A 20,611-nucleotide genomic window follows, 5' to 3' on the forward strand; every position below is an offset into this window, starting at 1 on the left:
TTTATTATATTTTTATATATAAAAATATTTGTTGTTATTTGATAAGTAGCATGTTAATCAATATCGGTAAAAAATACAAGATGTAGGCCTAAAAATGCTGGTGTTAGCAAGAATTCTGATTTACATCCATAGTCCCTATGCAGGTAACAAAAACATTACGAGCAACAATATATAGATGCAAGTATACAAGTGGAATAGGAAAACATACATTAGGCAACACGGGAAATTAAAAGTGATCACAGTTCTGGTTTGCTTTGAGCCATTGTTTAAAATGTTTCTTAAAAGTGGAATATACAGGGCCCCCCCTTATTGCCCGTGGTGGGATATTCAAAGATTTACTTCCCTGTACTGACAGCAAAGCCAATGCCACTATCAGCACTCGTTTTAATGAAGTTATTGATCAGATGATCAAGTACAAAAGTGAGTTAAAAAAAAAACTACACATATATATCAAAGACCAAGCAAATGAAGTGAAGCAATGAAATTAAGCACACTCAATAAATTAAGACATTCTCAAGCTTTCAGATCCACAAATCTTGCCACGAAGGGTGCTCCCATCAAAACATCAAGAATAAGTTCATAAAAAAACACCTTTGGCACTCTTTTTCAGCACAACTGGTCTACATCTTGAATACTCATTATATCCATAGCAATGAGTTATGTGTCATTCAATAAGATCCTGGCAAAATAAGAAACACAACAGTATAGTATACATAGGGAAATCACGGCATCTAAACAGGTATTGAGCTCAAAACAACATTTTTAAATGTAATAAAATGATACAAGCTATGATAACTCTTACATCATCTGAGTCCTGCAGGCCGGCCGTGCCGTTGCTGATGGTGGCGCTTTCAATGTCGTTCGGGATATTAGCTTCATCCTGAATCTGGAGGTTGGAGAAACGATACACAGGTGTCCTGTAAAGGGCAATATTAAACCGGCTTGGTCAGCTAAGTATAAAAACACTTTATTAAAAGGATATGGGGAAGATGAAAGTTGATTGTGAGGGTTTGTTATTATACTGATTGTGCTGGGGTGGGGGGAATTAGGGTATGGGTCTGTGGGAATGGAATTGGCGTCAGTCAGCCAATAAGAATGCAACATGCTTCTACCTAGATCTAATAATGCTGATGATTGCCTGTCTAACGTTAGACGTCGTAGAGACACGCAGGAAAAACTCTGTTTCACACACAGGCTCAAGTAGTAGGAACTGAAAAATAATTAAAATTTGCGTTGTAATGTTGTAATTTCATTATGTTAAAATAAATTTTATAAAATTGGTATCAAAAAAGTTTCGCTCAGGAACCGGTGTTGAAGTCATGGTATTGGTGTGATACCGATATCAAAGTTTTTTGTTCTTTTAAACAATACCCAGCTGTATAGTGTAGCTCACCTGTTTCTGTAAACCACCCTCTTGACAGCAAAGACGGCTGAAACGATCACTACCACGACAATGACTCCCGCTCCTGCACACACCAGGATCAACACCAGCCTCTCTCGCTGGAAAATACACACAACAGCTGTTAGATTCCTAAAAACTTCGGGAACAACTGAAGGTACTCACACACACACACACACACACACAATCATTAGAGCAACACATATACTGACCGGTGTGTCAAAGTGTGTGACTGGAGACGAGGATCTGGCAGGAGGGCCTGGGCTGGTTTTAACACCACAGGGGTTGATGACTGTCTGCACTGCGAGCTGAGGGTTGAATCCCCCCTCACACCGATCGCTTGGGACCTTACGGTACCTACAAACACAGTCAGAAGGGTGTGAGCAGGCAGACGAGGTGTGTCTCTTCATTTAAAGAAAAGAAAAAAAGGCTTGATCGTTATTACCCGGCTGTCAGCAGCTCATCCTCCTCTCCATTCAGACAGAGCTCCAAGGTTTTATTTGCAGCACTGGGTTGTCTCACACACTCGGAGGTGTTCACGTGACGATAGTAACCGTAGTCGCTGTTGAAAAGAGGTTAGGGCAGAGGTTAGGGTTTCACAAGGGAATATTCTCCATGCTGTCTTAGTTGTTGGCGATGTGAAAGAAAATGAATGACCTTTCATCATTCATTCTAGTTAATTCATTGTATCCTTATATCCTCTTTCCTGCTCCCTGATAATGTTCCTATTTTCTCTGATCAACAAACTTCTGGATTAATTAAGTCTGACTGCCTTTTGTCCTTTTAAAGCGTTAAAACATTTTTTTTACTTTGGTCACTGTGAGTGAGACCTTTTTGTTTAGAGATGGAGCAAGCTCCAGCGGAGTTCACACTTCATTTACACAAATGACAGTTTTTCAATAGTTTGAGCAGACGGTATTGGGTATAGAACCAAATCTACTCAGTTTTGTGAGCGAATGTCACGCAGCTTTTTGTCATATTGTTGCTTCCTGAAACTTTGTATATAAACCCGACCAGAAAACTAATTGTGGTCTGAGAGGTCTTCTGGTCTTCTACAGCTCCGTAACATGTTCCCATACAAGCTTCATTTCTGATCAAATGATCTCAAAGGTCAGGTTTTCCAATTTAGGATTCAGTGTTTAACGTACCATAAGTAATCCTCTCTGGTGCACAGGCAGGGGCTTTGCTTCTTGCTCACCACAAAGCCTCGTCCGTTTCTGCACACAGATTGTTTCTTTAGCCTCCTGTATGTCTCTCTGACACCCAAGAGACAGCCCTCTCTCTCCAAGTCCCCTCCATCTGTAGCATGGGCCAACCATTCTTCATAGTCCTGGTAATTACCTGTTAAATAAGATGAACATTACAACTGTCACGGAAAATCATTTCAAATTTGCGGATTAAAATACCTTGACAAATGTCAAGTTTAATGCGACCAGGAAACACCTGTAATGGTTTTCTAATTGGTTCACCAATCAGTGGCGGATCTAGACAATTTCATAAAGGGTGATAAACGGGTGGCAAGAGGACTTGGCAGGGTGGGATGGGAAGGCGGGACGCAGCAATCATAGGCCAAGATGGACATTTGACCCAGGGGGGGGGGCAAAATAAATAAATAATTGTAGCAGTTGAGACCTGGCCTACCACTTGGGGAACACAGCACGAGCACATATGGACAGAACAAACATGCTAAATAAACACATACAGTATGTTTATTTTTAAAGCAGATTTTAAATTACAATGTAGAAATTTAACAATTTGCCCTCCTCAAATCCAATTGCTGCACGGCTGTCTTGGAATCCAATAGATAGACGTGGGGGATATGCCCCAAAACTTAAAATCCTCTAAAATCTAACAGTGAATCAGTGTCCGACCTACAGTCTGTTGAGACGCCTCTCCAAACGCAGAAAAAAAGCACAATCACAGCATAAAAAAAAATCCATATTTTGACATAATCCAATGACACGAAATAAAGTAATCCACAACACACAGTAAATCCACAAAAATAGCGTTATTGCAACGTTGGCACGGACAAGATATATTACCTACCACCATTTGGTTGTTGTGTGTTATCTAAAATACGTATAAAATATCTGGTCATGCTTGATAATTATTCCACTCATTTTTTTGAAACAATGCAATTACCCGTTTCAGCCACCCTCCCTCCTCCTGATCCCATCCTGCCTCTGTCCCTCTTTCAGAATCTGCAGCCTATTCGTGATCCCTCACAGTCAATTCTTCCTTTTCCTCATCTCCTTCACTTATTTCTTCATCTCCTTCTATGGTCTCCTCCGGCTCTGACCCTCCTGGTCTCTTTAGTTTACTGCCTTCTCCTTCTTCATTTCTGTCCTTCTCTTCTGCTTGTGCACTCCTCAAGTTTGTTCGCAAAAAAAAAGAACTGGCAATATTTTAGCTTTTCTTTTCACTTTTAGGCTTCAGCTTATCTCTCCTGCTACTCTGGCCTGCCAGAGTCAAGATGTGAGAGATCTGGTTATCCTTGTAGGGCCATGTAGCTAATTAGTCTAACAACTATAAAATCTGAAAAGATTTATCTCATGCACACAACAGTCATGTTTACACTAGTTAATCCCGCTGTTGTTGTTATTTCCCTTGTTTGACAGTGAAGGATGACAGCCTCATTGCTGTGAAATGTGAGAGTAAGTGGAATGATTAGTTTATAGTACTGCTTAGAGGCTCTAGAGTGTGTGTGTGTGTGTGTGTGTGTGTGTGGGGGGGGGGGGGGGGGGGGGGGGGGGGGGGGGGGCGCTTAGGCGCACTGTCCTATTCGTACATTTTCTGAAGCCAAATCTAAGTTTCCCCATTTTACTTTTAACAGTGCTGTCTATCGTATTGGTCAAGCAAATGTAATAATCATTGTACAAGTGTACCACCACCGTTGTTGCCACACAGCCAAACTGAGCAGAAAATAGATATTAAACCCTTTTGTAATATTAACTTTGAATATTTTGTGTACCCTTTGTAAAGGTGTGTGTTCCTGTAGGCTCCCATCACTCAGACCCAGAACTACATAATAATTGTGATAGGATTGGATAGTGTAGGTTAAGAAAGGTCCCAGGTTAAGTTTCTGTAATTGGAAATTGCAGTAAAGCCCCACCTCACTGGCATAATCTCTTTAAAGTAATGCTTGTTACTAACTGAGCTCAGAAGAGCTTAATCCCTGGAGTTCTTATGTTTTCTCGCCTCGCGGTATTCCTTGGATTGGGGTGGCACCTAAATTGTGGTTGCAGCTTCCGCCGGGGGCCTGCTCAGTGCCTTGCTATGCCCTGCAATGCTACAACTATAATTTGTAGTCATAGTTCTATTATGTTTATTGTTAATATAATTGCCACTGTTTCTCATACCAACTGCACCCACAATTATTGTAAATCCTATATCTGTAAATCTGTATCTGTGTTTCTGTGTCCCAACCGGTAGCGGCAGATGGCCGCCCCCCAAGAGACAGGTTCTGTCCAAGGTTTCTTGTTGGGTCTTTTTAAATTATAGTGTGGTCTAAACCTACTCTATCTGTAAAGTGCTGAGATAACTCCTGTTTTGATTTGATATATAAAATTGAATTGAAAGCTTGGTGAGCCCGGGTAAGATCCACATGGTCGAAGACGCCAATATAGTGTAGCATATTGACTCACACTCTCTTGTAATGAGGCTCTGGAAATCAATGGTGACGGCCACCCACATGGGCTGGCCATCTGCCTCAGGCCGAAAGCCCCACACGCTGACGTTCATGGCCTTGGTCCCCGGCTCGGATGCCAGGCCTGCAAAGAAGAAAGGCTGTACTGTGAAGTTGTAGGACTTCCAGCACTGGCCCTCGTCTGTAGAGAACCTGGTGATGGGAAATTGGAGCAAAAGTAGAGTAGAATAATATAAGAACATCTGCCCTCCATTGCCAAATAATACTATTGTTTAGTTGTACATGAAGTAAATATATCTGCTTAGTACTTGATAGTCTTGACTTGTCCTTCCCGCTGGGCCTCCACAGCCACAATGAGACCTCCAGAGTCCAATATGCTGTAATGGTGAGGACCCTTCAGTGTCCCCCTCCAGTTATAACCCCCGTCCGAGGAGACAAACACATCTGGATGCAGCGACGATGAAAGAGAGTCACCCACAGTACCTTGAGAAGAGAGGAGATCATCTAGATAAATCTTTAAATCATCATTACATTAGATTGAAGTACAGTATATATCCTAATTTTAACATCATTTGTTCTATGTATTAAAAGTAGATTTGGGTATATTGCTGTTCAATTACCATGAGCGATAACCAGACCAATAGCAGTTGGCTCAGACAGCGGCAGCATGGGAATGATGCTGTTTTTGCGACTGTGCTCTCCATGAATATGAAGGTTGCACTGTTGAAAAACACACAAATATGAGGTATTAGTTAAAACTGACTACCTTGTAAAGTACAATGTTAACATGCACATGCAGACTGGGATGGGATTTTTCTACATATAACATACATTCTTCACTTGCTCGCCACATTCCACATTGTCAGGTTTGTTAAGTTGCCTCCACGCCCCACCTCTATTAAAGGAAATGACGGATCTTATACGGCCATCTGCAACAAAACGCATCATTAAAGTCATACTGCAGTAGTTTATCAAACTGAAAAGGTGAACAAAATGGCTGGTTGACAAGTTAGCTGTGTGGAAATAAAGACAAGCAGTTTGGAATGTAAGGAATGTAGTAAAAAGATTCATAGAAGGACATATCAGTTGATGTTTCATCAATCTGTCATGGACTTTTTTTTGCCTAGACAGAGTTAAAGGATACTGAAAGCCTTTATCATTGTCAGAAAATTACATTAGAAGTCAGAAACCAACAATGTGTAAATATTTCAAAATGTCTTGCAAATAGTTTTATATGAAAAAAAAGGGCTGAGTAATTTTCTGAAACAATTTTTGTGCTGAATTAATACACATAATGTACTCCATTTAGTATTTATAGCAGGAGAAGGTTGTATTTTAGCATAGAAATCCAGACCCTTAATTCTTCAGATTTGGGTCTGGATTTCTATGCTTTGAGTAATAAAAGTCATCACAAGCGTGCATTTGAAAATCTCACCGCAAGCAATTGGATAACACTACCACCAATTACAACAATCAACAACAACAACACGGCCCCATACGCTTAGCTACCGGCAGAGCTAACTGGTAGATTAAACTGTCGTCATCGGTTTCGCAAGAACTCTGGATTACAAGGGTAGGTGTATGTGGGATTGACTTGAAATACACTACAGGGCCCTTGCTCATCATTATGAAGGGACAACAATGTGGCACAACTATGTTTTTTTTTAATAGTATTGAGTCAACACAATAAAAGCAATGAATAAATGTACACTGATTTTATCGGAAGAAAATTAGCGATAAATGCTCAAATTACACACAAAAACCCTACCCTTGTCTAGTTTATTAGTGAGGTAGACTCCTCTCAGTGACGTTATGTTGGTGAAATCGCTCTTCCTCTGCCCATCAAACAGGTGGCGCTCCAGTGATTTGGAGAACAGGATGCCGCGGTCATCTGATGTGTACATGGTTCCAAAGTAGGTGTCTGTATTTAAACAGAAAAAAGTTGAGGATTTAATGATGTTATAGATAAGATGTAAATCACCTTCAAAGAGATTCAGCACCTGCGGACAAGTTATGCCATGCTGGCACAAACCTTTCAACATCAGCATAACAACAAAAAGTCATCATCAATTTTAATTTTGCGTGTGAAGCGCGCACACACACACACACATAGATACAGATATGTCAGCAAATGCACCTTTATTCAAGTTTAAGTTTTGAAGTCATGAAGGACAAGTTCAGCTGAGGGAGGGGATTGATGTGATGTGTGTGTGTGTGTGTGTGTGTGTGTGTGTGTGTGTGTGCGCTGGTGTTACACCCTGATCCCAAGATATGTTTGTCAGCTTTTGCAGTGTAAACTAATTCCTCCTCCCTCCAGCCAACAAAAGATAAAACCCCTCTACCCCCATATCTCCCCTATTTATCTCAGCAGTACTAAAGTCTCCTCACCTAACCCATACAGCACTAAGTGGAGCACTGGCAAGGTGGAAAAAATAGTAATAATAATGTGAGAGGAAACAGAAAGAGACCTGAATGAGAAAGAGATACTGAGGGGGGGAGGGGGAAAGAGAAAGGAAGAAAGACTGGGCAGCTAGACTTGCATGCACTTTCAGTATGATGGAATGATTTGTCAGCAACGCCAAGAACTTGTGAAACCAGTCTTCCTTTTTTTACCGTAAAGCTTTTCCATTACAACAAAAGGGGCTGAGCGACCTATGAATACTGTCATGCTGTCTTCACAACATAGGCATTTTTGCGAATATGTGTCAAGCATGTTTTTAAGGTAGTTTTCTCACGTGTGTGTGGGTGTGTGTCTTCTGATTAGAAAATAGGGACGGAGCGTTTGTGCGTGTGTTTTTGTCAGTTACCTCCTGGGTTGTCCACATGCATGAAGAGCATATCTTCATCTCCATCCAGGATGGAGTAGAACTGCAAACACACACATAAATTGAGTGAGACGTGGGTGAAAAAAAATCTGGAATTGCAATAAAAACAAACAAATGCGATGACTAATTTAATCTTTGCCATAAACCTTGTCTAATCGCCGTGAGAGAGAGTGTGTGTTTGGGCTGTCAACAAGGCGTGCATGTGGGTTGGTGTTTCGCCAGAGATGACGTGCCTTCCGTGTGTGTTGAAGTAGGAAATGCTGCCAACAATAATTTAACTTAAAGCAAACCAAAAAGCAACCAGTCATAAAGGTTTCAATCTTCCCCAACACCCGAGTCTGACTTAAAGTAGAGAGAACATGTGACAAAGGGCATAATTACATTAACATCTAAACATTTCCATCCTTGGTTTGGTAGGTTTGAAATATTTGGATACTACTGCCAATACAAAAGCTACCAAAGAACAATAGTACAAACAATAGCAAAATGTTGCTTTATAGCAGCCGCAGAAGAACCTTGCCTGAATAAATTAGTCTAAAATTGGGAACATTTGGATTCAAAATCAGGATCTATAATCAGATCCAAGAAGGAGTAAACAAGAATCTGACCAGGAATGCAATGTCAGCTTTAGATATTTGATGGTTTTTGATCCTCTGTGCTTCATCAATACCAAAAGAGCAGTGTAATTTGTTGCGATTTGATACCAAGCCCTATGTACAACAACCAAGCTTGGAAATGAAAAGATTACAATTTGGAACGGGCAAAATCAAATTTTTGGTGTTTTTTCTGACATTTTTGTCACTTATTTCAACACTTTTTTTAATTCATGGTCAATTTAACCTCATTTAAATTATATTATAATACATTTCTGAGTGAAAAGCAGATATTATGAATTTTAAAACAGCTTTCTCACCTGCTCGGTGGAGGCGGAGGGCAGCAGTGCTCGGCTAAAGGTATCTCCTTGGTCCGAGGAAAAGTACATGACACGAGGGGATCTCTGGGAGCAGAAGGACGCGTCACTGTGTTATTATTGCTCGACTTTATCATTTCGATGCATTAATGAAAGACATTTGATTTGATTTTACTACATGCGTTCAAAGAAGAGGCTTTGTATTCACACATCTTACCGAATCCTCCATCACAGAGAAGAAGAGAAAGGCACCGATGTAGCCAAAACTGAAGATGTCCTCGTGGATTGTGGTGAAGGTCTTCCCCAGATCTGTTGTCCTCTTCAGCAGTAAATCCCCCCTCTCATCTGCCTCAACTGTGGCGACAAGAAGAAAGACTTGGTGACAGGAATACAAGATACTCAGGACTCTTATTTTATTTGTAAGATCGAGTGTGGAGGGGAAGCAAAATCCATGTTATTCAATCCAAATCATCCTCTTGTTTGGGATGACATTTTCTTTTATTTATTCCAAACACCGTGAATGGTTGTTTGGATCCCACAACAATATCTTATTCTTTTATCTTGTTATTTGTTTTTGTATTTGTATTTAATATGGTGCGTACAGCAATCACACTTTTGCTACATACACACTTCCATACATTGTTTTAATGCCAGCTTACTGCAGGAAGGATTTCCTCTTGGGACAATGAAGATCTGAAGTGAACAGCAAGTTTCTTTTTTTTAGATTACATTTGATTGCACTTCAACGTCAGATTTCTCTGAATGTTTGTCTTGCAAGGTGAATACTTTAAAGTCGTATATGAATCCTTCAGATCATATGACTGGTCACTTTTTATACTCTGTAGTCTGACAACTTTTTTAAGCTGTTGGTATTGTGTACGATAAGTGCACTTCATACAGCTTCTTACCTGTGTCTGCTCGACTGTAGCTAAAAAACAAATTAATTCCGGCCCCCCTAATGGAAAGAGGAAGTTCAGAAATGTCACAAACACCAAAAGAAAATGTCACAACAATTTTTATATGAACTGTTTTCACAGATTACATTTGTTCTCCAGAAAAACAAACACTGCATATTATATGTATACAAGCATTCAAAAAACAGCTTTACAAAATACACGGTTCATCTAACATGTGATTTCATTTAGACATTGGGCATGTGGTTTTTCTGTGTTTATTCTCACCATGAGAAAGAATGCACTCCATTGTGAACTTTTGTCCATTTGGCGCCAAAGTCCAGAGAGAGCCAAAGACTGCCCTGCAAGTCAGGAAAGTATGTTTACCTTTACTTCCAAGGTTTGTGCTTGATGTCTTTCTGTGGGGGCACAACGCTACATACCATATGTGTGTAAATGTGTGTGCATTTTATCCAAGAATATTAAACAGAGTGAGGAAGACCACTGTGAGCTTGTGAAGTCAAAGAGAAAACAACATTTAAAGCAGTGTGACTCACATCAATGCTGAGGGCCACGAGGTAGTCGGGGTTGAGGAAGTGGTACGTGATTGGCTGAGCCAGGTGGAAGGGCAGTTGGATGAACTTGAAGTTTGCACCGGCATCCGTGGAAGTGAAGATGACCCCCCCTGGGTTGTCCACCACCGGTATGTCTGCTGTCAGTATCACCTGTCAATTTGAATAAATTAAAAGCACACCTGAGATGCAAAGTTGATGACCGTTTACTATTGGTGGAAATCACCTGCGGCCTCATGATACATTATCATCACTAGTCTTATGTCACAATACAATATCATTTCAATTTTAAACAATATTGCAATATTCTGCGATGTATTGTAATGTATTACCTCTTTTCCAACTCCACATTTTTCCCAAATTTACATTAGGTTGCCAAATGGAAAATTTGTCAACATCTGTTTTATCTAAAAAGATACATTTATGTTTGTTCATCTCCCTTCTACCATTTTATTGCTGTGAAATGGGACTTTCGAGCAGACAAACTGACCAACACATACATCGTGTATTTATGCAGTAGTGACACAGAAAATATAGAGCTCAGCTGTTATGACCCCTCCCCGCCAACCCTACCATTTGCTGAACATAAGCCAAAAAGAAGGAAACCTAAAAATCACTTTGCTCACTACTGCATATTTTGATTTGCAAAAAGCGCTTTTTTTTCTGGCTCTTTGCAGAATTCTTGATATCAGCCTGCATCTCAGAGAAAATGTTTACGTGTTTGAACTCCACTTAACCCAAACAATTGTATCTCAAATCTCCCCTAGTTTCCAAATAATCATAATGTCATAATCAAATTGAAATTGTGTATAAAGCGCTAAAACAAAAACTAAAAAAATTGATCTTGCTCTGCTCAGCTCTGATTCAAGATTGTGTTTTATGACCGTGTTGCTGCGGCACAAATGTCTACACATCAATGCATTTCTGTGGGTGTATTTTTGAATATTTGATGTCAGCCCACAATCCTGTAAGGACAAGAGCAAAAACAGTGGTTTGACAGTGAAGATGTGGCAAAAAAGGTTTAAACAGCGTGCAAGATGTCTTGACCCTTTTTCGTGAAGCAACATCCCATACTCCTTCACGAGTGGCTACACAGATCTCCAGCTGAAACTCTAAACTGCTCACTCACTACAAATACTACACACAGTACACACAGTACACCCTACTGTTGACTTACAGAGCTCCTTGGTCCAACACTGACTCCAAACTCCTCCCTTATGAAGGTGTTGTTGATCCGATGGGAAATGTCATGGAATGATTTGGCATAATCCGTGCTGAGAGGAAAGAAAGACAAGTTTTTGCTGTGTGTTTAAGTTCTCTTTAGGGTGTTGCTGCTCATGTTTTTTCCTGTATTATATCACATACTAACTCACCTTCGATAAAGTCTTGAGGAGCCCCCTTCTAGGAAAGTATCTATTGGAGCACTGAATGTTGAAAGAACGAGGACAACCTAAGGAACGCAGTAATGTGGTTAAAAGTTTGACCAAAAAAAGAAAATCTCGTTAATTATATAGATTTATTAAGTTATTGTTTTAATCTCATTGCGACCTATTTTTTTTTTATTTCTAAGCATGAGGGAGCTTCAGTTAGATTCTTTAAAATATATATATTTTAGTCTCTATTTTTCAAATAATGATAGGCTAAAAAAAACAAATAAATAAAATATTTTGGAGTACAACATCTGCATGCAGTTCCACAGATTAGATGAACAGCATGAAGTCTAATGTATCTCAAAAGAGACATGCATACAGCATGTTGTGTTAATGAGAGTGATCTGACATTGTGGTACTGTAATACTAAGATACTCACCCCTGTACCATCGCCCACCCACGTGAGAATTACATGGGAGCCATCATCTCCGTTAAACCCTGTCTAAGAGAAAGAGAGAAGAGATACTCACACATTTAAAGTTTACTAAACAAAACTAAATTCCTATGATTCGTAATGATAACCAAAGTAGATCATCAGTTTGCACAGTTTGCATTTAGTATCATGCTTAAAATTATTTTGAGGTCATAGTTCCATTTATTTCTATTACAGTTTCACCTAAGACAAATCTTACCTTGAATATATTGAAAATGGAGACAAATGTCACTTCCTTTTAAGTTTATCTGTGTTCTGAAATGCATTTTTCATGCTTAATACAACTTAAAGCTGTATTGAAACTATAGATTGCATGACCGATAGATATTGCTTCACCACATCTTCTCTCATAACTCAAACACACCTTACCTCATGCGTATTGTCATCCAGAACCTTGTGCTCGACGGGGGTGAGGGGGGTCCGGCAGGAAGTGAAGGGAGGACCGTGAAAAGGCCTGGGGGTGCCGGAGGAGCTACTCATATCCCTCTTGGGTCGTGCGCGCGCTTGGCCCTGGCTCTCATCCTGCTGAGGCCGGCGGAAAGTCACCGTCCTCCCCCTGCGGCTGCTGCTTTCAGCACCCAGAAGAAGGACGCAAACCCCACTAAGAACCACAAGTCTCCAGATCATATCCGATGCTAAAGTAAGGGGATCTCACTAAAAATAAGAGTACCAGAGTCCGAGATGCCAGGTGATACTGACTTGGTTGATAGTGTTGCGCTTCAAAAGCAAGGGGGGGGGGGTGGGACGGGCTTGGACGGACGGGTACTTAACATAAAAAGTGCTTTGTGAAGTGGTGTGTCCGCCACCAGCAGGTGCTTCTGCCCGCATCCAGGTGGCCTGCTGCTGGGAGGATTTACATTTCAAGTGTATTTGATGGGAACGCACCATGTGGCCATTTGCAACCAATGCAAAAAAAAAAAAGTAAAATGTGGGAATCAGTGTGACTCGTGGTGAGAGGTAAACGTGTGATGCGTTCGTATGTTACATAAAAGAGAAGGGGGGTTCTGACAGTGGAGGCGTACAATCACAAAGAGAGTTTTCTTCCTGGCTGTGTTTGTAGTTGGCACAACTGAACGCAAGAGGACGTCGTGGATTCAGCTGGCTGACTGTCAGTCAGGTGCCTCGGGACAGGGTTTGTGCATTTACGTATCTTTATTATTCCTGTAGTAAGTGAAAATATCTTTTAAACCAATGCCTGGAAGTAACAAGTAGCCTTTGTTACATTAGTGTTTGAAGCCACTCCTTAGAAAAAAAACAACCTGAAGAAATCATGTAGGGATAGGATATGATATGAAACAAAGCTGTTTTGCCTTGTGACCGTGTATTCACCATACTATCATGGGAAATTATTCAGCGTAATGTTGAGTTGTTTACACAATAGTAGGTGTTGGTGAGGTATTAAAACGTGTTATTGTCCTTGTATAGCAGGATGGAGACCTCAGCACACCACAGCAAGAAAGCCAGGCTCACCTGAGATTTATGTTTTTGACCCCCTGAACTGGAATAATGTGTCTTTGTCCTTTAGCCCATGTTAATACTTTACATTTCACAGGTTAGAATCATACCCAGATGTTTAATTTTTGAAATTATGCATAAGATCCAATCGGAGACAATCATATAAGAATAACCTATTTTGGTTAGAATGGTTACATGCTATTTAGGGGAAGGTTGAACCACACATCAAATGAAAAAAGGTCAAATCAGCCAACTAGAAACATTTGAGAGAACTTATGGTGCAATATTCAAAGCATTAAACATAATGGCCTTGTAATGACTCACCTCCAAGGACTCTGTGGGTGTGTGTACGTGTGAATCTTACCACTGTAACCATCACTGTAACCTCTGATAGAGAAAAAGGTTTAAAGCAAGCTGAAACACTCCCTTGGCCTGGGGCAGAGGGAAAACTGTGAACAGAGGACAAAGAAGCCCTACAGAGGGCTTGGTCCTCCTTTTGAATTGTTAAAAATGTTACAGCTCTTAGACAAAAACCGGAGACACATGGGTATACTAATTAACAAAGGGATTTATTTACAAATGAAACAATTAATCAAACAAATGGGTAGCAGAAATCTTCAAAGTCAGTAGTGTAGGGACTGAATGAGTGGAAGGGGTCTGCAGAGGAACAAAAAAACACAACACAGAGGTGTGTGGGGATATATTGGACAGGCTGCTGCTCCGGCCTTAGCACATGAGGCCCTGCTGACTAATACTGCCCTGCAGGCTGACAGAAAACACAGAGCTACAGCAGGGCAAGCCAAGCAGACGGACTGCCATTAAAGGCATTTGGTGTAGGATACCAGGGTTTATATCCCACTGCTATACATCAACCAATACATTTAACTCCTAGTTGGTCCAAAGGCGTGCAACCTCTGACTTACTATATAGCAATTGTAAGTTGCTTTGGATAAAAGCATCAGCTAAATGACATGTAATGTAATGTGATGATGTAATGTCATTTAGTTAGGAAAACGTTTTGTTATTAATACACTGGGCAGATACGAACCATTCCTTTGGATCATGGTTCTGGCCATGTGATGATAAAGTGGGAAATCACAAATCCTTTTGCCGATTTAAATCGTTCATTCCAAAGATTCATAGTTGCTGACTAGAACAATTTCTTTATGTTTGTCTTAGCTAAGTACATTGGTCTATTTCAGAGGTCAAAAAACAACATGTCAACAGGCTTATTGGATTAATAGAACAAGGTGACCAGACAAATCCATCCATTCAGCACATCTTGAGCTGGAAAAGGTATCGAGATGATGTTTTCTTTATGTTGGAAGGCTAGAAACTAGCTTGTACGAATTCCACAACTTCATACTTCCCACTGATCTGCAGATCTAATGTGGACCTCTACTGCCAAACTCTCGTCTGTTGCTCAAAAGGATTAGGGTTAGTTATATAGAGAACTAGATTAAATCTTGGAGTAAATAGTATAAATAAATAAAGTAATGACTAAACTGTTCAAGTGATTCACTTAAAGTAATGAACAACATGAAATGGTTAGTTTAAAGCTATAGTGTGTAGTTTTTGTCGCCCCCATGACAACAACATGTCAACACTGTTGGCACATCCGCATGAAACAAGCCTTACGTCTATGCACACGTGCCCCCACCCCTCCTCAGTGTAGTTGCTAGTAGCCAAGGAGGACACAGAGATTAAAAAAACATGATGGACTCTTCAGAAGAGGTAATAACCTCTGTGCACAAGTGTCAGTGGTGGAAAAAGTAGTGAATCCAAGTACGTAAGTAAAAGAACAAATAACAAGAGAAAAAGAACAAAAGAACAAAAAAAGAACAAAAGAACAAATATGTCCCCAAGAGACATATTTACTTTAGTAAAAGCAGTACCTGATTTTAAGTGTACTTTAAGTATTAACCAAAGTGTTAATTCAAACATGCAACATATTGTAAAAATATTCAGGTTTTACCTTACACCATTTGTTGTTGCTGTACACTTTGGTTTAGCAGAAAGCACAGCCATCTTATTAAAAGGGCCTGTCGTGTTATTCAGTTTTACAGTTAGAAATTAAAGATAGTTAGAAAATATATCCAACAGCTCTATGGTGCAAACTTACCAAAGTTCTGGGCTTGTGCCACTGTTCTGGGCTTATACCACTGGCACCTTCAGCTGAGAGTAATGTGCTTACGGGAACAGCAAAGCGACACAGTGGTTGCATAATGCTGCTCCAGCAACATGTGCAGCTGTGATGAAACAGCTCCACAGGACTGGAATCTTTCAGTACCACCTGCATTGGTAACATGTCATAGTAAATAATTATTTATCTTAGTTTGGTCCCTGTTTAACTGTTTATTCTTTAAGGACACACTCTTATCTTTACAATATTTTCTATATCTAATCTTCTATAATCATAGACCAAATGTCATGTATTTCTAAATGGAACGCCAGGTTATTAAAGTAACAAGCTTATGAGTGTTGGCTGAACCTTAATTTATTGATCCTAACTTCACCATACACTCAAACTGTGTGGTTTCTCACCTATCGTCATGGACCTGTTGGCACAATGCCCTGACCACGACTTCCCCTGTGTCCTGATCTTTATTAAAAAATGAGATGGACAAAAATACAAATAATTATATGAAAAAGGAAATTTTGCGTTTAAAATGAAGAAAAACTAGCTTCCATACTACACTAAAAATAAACATGTCTACCTCATGTTTCCCACATGTCATGTACCTAAACTAGCCGGCAAACCACATTAGACTACTTACCCTCGTAGTTTGGCAGACATCTCGATACAAGTTTGAATCCCTTGTTGCACTTGCTTGTTGGAGCAGGGGGACCCGGAATCAACAATTTAATGGACATCCCTGATGCTTATTTTAGGCAGGTCTTGGATACATCTACTAAAAACTGACATTTTGGGCAACGGTCATCAGTAAACCGGAAACTGACATGCTGACTTCTGGCTACAGCTGATGTTTATCACTACACTTGTGCACAGAGCTTATTATCTTCACTCGAGTTCCTGCGCAGGAAAGTCCCCGGACGAAACAATCTTGAATCTGAACATAGCGATACTGAGAAATACAGAGAGTTGTGTGGAGCTCATAGTCCTAATTAGCCTTGTAGCAACTCATTTGGCAATGGCTTGAATGTAACAGACATTTCTTATTATCAAAAAGTTATGCACTAAAGCTTTAAAATGTTCCATAAGTGACTGAAATGGTTAGCTAAAATGAATAGATAAATGGTTGAAGTTGAAGTGTTAGTAGTAGTAATAGTAGTAGTAGTAGTAGTAGTAGTAGTGGTAAAATTGCTGACTGAACCAACCTTAATATTGAATGTTCAACAAGTTTGAAAAAAATAATAACAATATCTACTTTTATATGACGAATAGTGTTATAAATTTTAAACAAACATTGTGAATGGAGCAGGGCTGGGCGCAAATAAAATATCCCGATATTTTTGACCAAATACCTCGATATCAATATCGCAACAATATTGTAGAGTTGACTATTGGTGCTTTCACAAAATATTTACACAATGAGATTTTTGATAGATAATCATCAGTAATGTGGACATAATGACTAGGCGGGTAAAGGCAAATAATATAGCAGTCTCGTGAGCTCAAAAAAATGACATCACTTTACTGTAGTGCAGCCTTTAAAACCACGATTCCTACCTCATACCTGGCGAATAAAGCGGATTCTGATATATTGCCCAGCTCTGAAATCGATGAAACAGTACGTGAGTTTATCTGACATGGCTGTGGGGGGGGACCTTAGACCAAAAGGGTTAGGAATCCCTGTCTTACACAGTTAAGCGATTGGTGTTCACAAAGCTGTGACGTTTTGTGCTGCTTCTGACTATCTTCAGTTTAGGAGTAGGCTACAATCCGTCTGTTGGAGGTTCAAGTTACATTCAGTTTAGTTCCATAGTGTTTCTGTGGTTTTAACGAGGTCTTAATCAGGAAATGACACGTTGTACAGCTGAGCTGAGACAATGTTACTTTCAGTCATCAGTGAGGGGAACTCCACTCCTACAACCTAGTGACTCAGTCAGAGACAGCGGTGGTTGAGATAGTACATTGTGAAGATTGTGTTAAATATTAGTTTGAACAAGCACTTACTTGTTCTACCTGATGGGTGTAATGAAAGTGCTGTATTAACTTTTCATCATGAGAGAAATATGATCTGGGTCTGATGAGACTAATGACACTGAACCACTGTTAGAATATTTTATATTATCAAAGTTCATTTTTACTTGTGAACACAAGGAAACAGTTTTTACACTGCAGAATAGTACAGAAAATGCCTAACAGGAAGCTCTCTACAGCCGCTTTTTTATACAAACTGGATGTTGATAAAAGGCAAAACAAAGTGGATGTTGTCAGTTTACCTCATTGGGTCTGGGACTCTCTGCCTGCTCTGCCTCCAGGAACATCCTGTGCCTTTCACAAGGACAGACAATGGCTCCGAGTATAATATGGCATTCTTATGAAAACAGTTTTAATTATAATCAGAGAAAAAAGAATGCGTCATAATTTTTCTGACAGCCACACCTGGGGATAACGTCAGTTCGAGTCCTTGTATAGACCAAGTACAGATTGTGGACTGGAAGCTGGAGAGCTACTGCTGAACACTGCTTAAGTGCCCTTGAGCAAAAAAAAAAAAAAAACATACTGTTTGGAGCGCCTGTTCATTGGAAGGCATCTGTTTATTGGCTCTGACATCTCTCCTAATTCCACCTGGTTTCATCTCTATGAGCAGTCCCTTTTTTACATTACATGGATGTATCCATTTCATTAATTATTAATACACACTAGATTCATACTAGACCAGAGGCAGACTGTGCTCACAGGGCTCCTGTTGCGCAACCAGCCATCTCTCTTCAATTGCCTCTCCTGTGGTTTCTTCTTCTTTGTCTTTCTTATATGTTGTCTTTTTCTTGTATACTGGAGAGTTTAGGCCGTGTTGGCACATGTTGCTCCTGTGGCCTTTACCGATGAGACATTGCATATGAAATAAGTTGAATCAATAGACATGGCATGACTTGACTAGTTATTTCAACTTTATTTCATCACATGTCCTGCTCACTTGCTTTCAATTATACAGTTGGTATTTGGTGTAAACGTAGCACGTCTTCATTCTATTCAGCCAAATAGACAGGGCATGCGGTCAAATAGTCATTGTGTTCTATTCCTAAATACCTTTTCTGAAACTCAATGATTAAAAGGTAATGAGGTCAAGGAAAGAAGTGAAGGAGAATTCATAAGGACTTAGGAAAGGAGAATCATTGTTCTAAGAGAGTCCGAATGCACTTACACTCAGGAACGGTGAGGAGAGTGCCGGGTAAGTTGTGGAAACTTGAAAAAAATGTTTTCCTAGCCTCGGGAAATAACTTGTTTTGGTGAAACATGTGTACGTTCAAAAGTTGTTGTGAGAGAAAACTCAGATTAGACAGATGGTCTAGCTAGCTGTCTCAGTTTACCATGTAGAGATCTAAGGAGCAGTTAACCATGGTCCTCATAAATCCACAAGAGTTTAAACTTCCAACACAAAGAAATTAGAAAAAAAGAAAGCGGCATCATTGAAAAGAACATCCGGCAGAGTCCCGGATGTGGAACACTGAGGATACAGACTACAAATTATGCAACTAAATTTGCTGTGCATTCCCTGAGAAGGTACTTGATCATTATAATAGTAATATAAAGAAGAGGCATTTTGAATAATTTTTGCCAAATGCTGTTTACACCTTATAGTATGCACATATCCTCATTTACAGTGTGGAAATTATTAATTGAGTTTTAGTCTTGTGGAGTGTTGGGATGATGTTGAGGGGGGTTGTGGTGTGTGGGGAAAAAGCCTTAGTAATTACCTGTAACCTTAGATGACATAGTCTGCGTCTTTCTCTGCCAACTGTCCTTGCGGCGCTTAGATGAAAAAGACGATGAATCAGCAATATGTTCATGTTTATGTGTACGTTTTAAAAGAAAGGTCAGACACAGGAAAATAAACAGTATCAAAATACTTGTGCAGGTGGAAAGAGTTAATAGACGTGAGTATTTACCTTAGTCTTATTGTTTGCCAATTGTCCTTGACAGTTGTTTGAGTTGAGTCATCGTGCTTTAACAGACTGATAACGATACTTGAAAAATGTTGTGCGTCACTGAGACTCAGGATTCAAGACTAACTTTATTGTCCCACAAAGTGGGAAATTTGTCTTGGGCACTTAACCCATGACTTTATACACTTAACATTAAATGCCTCTACTGGACACAATGCATGGAAAGGGTTAAATGGAAGGTATGACACCTGTTGCCTAAGGCTACTCCAGTGACCTCTATCATCTCATTCGCTGCTGCTTGTTATCACGGTGCTCAGATAGATAAGGAAATATATATTTTCAACATTTGCTCTAGAATAATGGCCAGATAGAGGAGAAGAAACCGAAACACAATCAAATATATATGCAGGTGGGAATTTACCTGTAGCCTCAGGCAGCTTCAGTGACTTGGTTAGCCTCATTCTTTGATCGGCTATCGGCTATTGATCTATGACGCGTAGAATACGTTTTAAACAGCTGTTGCATGGTGTCCACACAGACAGCATTGCTACTGCTGCGGCGCTGCTGTCAACCCCATCTTTCTACATTAAGTTTGCCTTTGATATTGACCATCAATAATAGAATATTTTATTTAAGGCCTGACCATGTGCGGGATGTGTAGCTGCTCTAACCTGTTGACATGGCTGCGGACTCCCATGCTGCCCAAGTAGGCAGTGCTGTGCCAGGGCTTTGGGCTTTATGTGCATAATCAAAACTAGGCCTTTCTTTCTTTACTACTGTTTATGCTTGCTTGTGTGTTTTGTGTATATACAAAACAGAGCACAAACAACATATATATAAGTTGTTTGTGCTCTGTTTTGTTTCATTTTGATGAGTAATAATGTGATTTCTAATTTCTTTGTTTAAATGAGGAAGGAATAGAGGTTTCCTTCCTCTGTTTTTTATTGTATGCATTTTGTATCCTCAGTAATGT

The 20,611-nt window shown here is 39.9% G+C and overlaps 1 protein-coding gene across 1 annotated transcript; it reads right to left on the reverse strand.

Moving 5' to 3' along the window:
- Window positions 1-15: 15 nt before the first annotated feature.
- On the reverse strand, window positions 16-12,848 carry si:dkey-159a18.1 (sortilin). Its single transcript, XM_034863049.1, has 21 exons — window positions 12,478-12,848; window positions 12,055-12,117; window positions 11,619-11,695; window positions 11,423-11,519; window positions 10,231-10,398; window positions 9,962-10,035; window positions 9,689-9,735; window positions 8,998-9,134; window positions 8,784-8,867; window positions 7,853-7,913; window positions 6,814-6,966; window positions 5,877-5,974; window positions 5,666-5,765; window positions 5,354-5,528; window positions 5,044-5,237; window positions 2,548-2,740; window positions 1,845-1,961; window positions 1,612-1,756; window positions 1,394-1,500; window positions 803-917; window positions 16-679 (listed from the first exon to the last, which is right to left on the reverse strand). The coding sequence occupies exons 1-21, from the start codon at window positions 12,733-12,735 to the stop codon at window positions 665-667; spliced, it is 2,478 nt and encodes an 825-aa protein (XP_034718940.1). The 5' UTR covers window positions 12,736-12,848; the 3' UTR covers window positions 16-664.
- Window positions 12,849-20,611: the final 7,763 nt, after the last annotated feature.

This window comes from Etheostoma cragini, chromosome 23 (genome assembly GCF_013103735.1).
Source record: "Etheostoma cragini isolate CJK2018 chromosome 23, CSU_Ecrag_1.0, whole genome shotgun sequence".
NCBI classification, from domain to species: Eukaryota; Metazoa; Chordata; class Actinopteri; order Perciformes; family Percidae; genus Etheostoma; species Etheostoma cragini.

Bases quoted from the DNA above. Each gene is read 5' to 3' on its own strand.
- si:dkey-159a18.1 (XM_034863049.1), bottom strand. From the start codon at position 12,735: ATGATCTGGAGACTTGTGGTTCTTAGTGGGGTTTGCGTCCTTCTTCTG. The intron at 1,962-2,547 runs GTACGTTAAACA...TCTTTTCAACAG, and splicing joins ACCAGAGAGGATTACTTATG to CGACTACGGTTACTATCGTC. The intron at 1,757-1,844 runs GTAATAACGATC...CTGTGTTTGTAG, and splicing joins GATGAGCTGCTGACAGCCGG to GTACCGTAAGGTCCCAAGCG.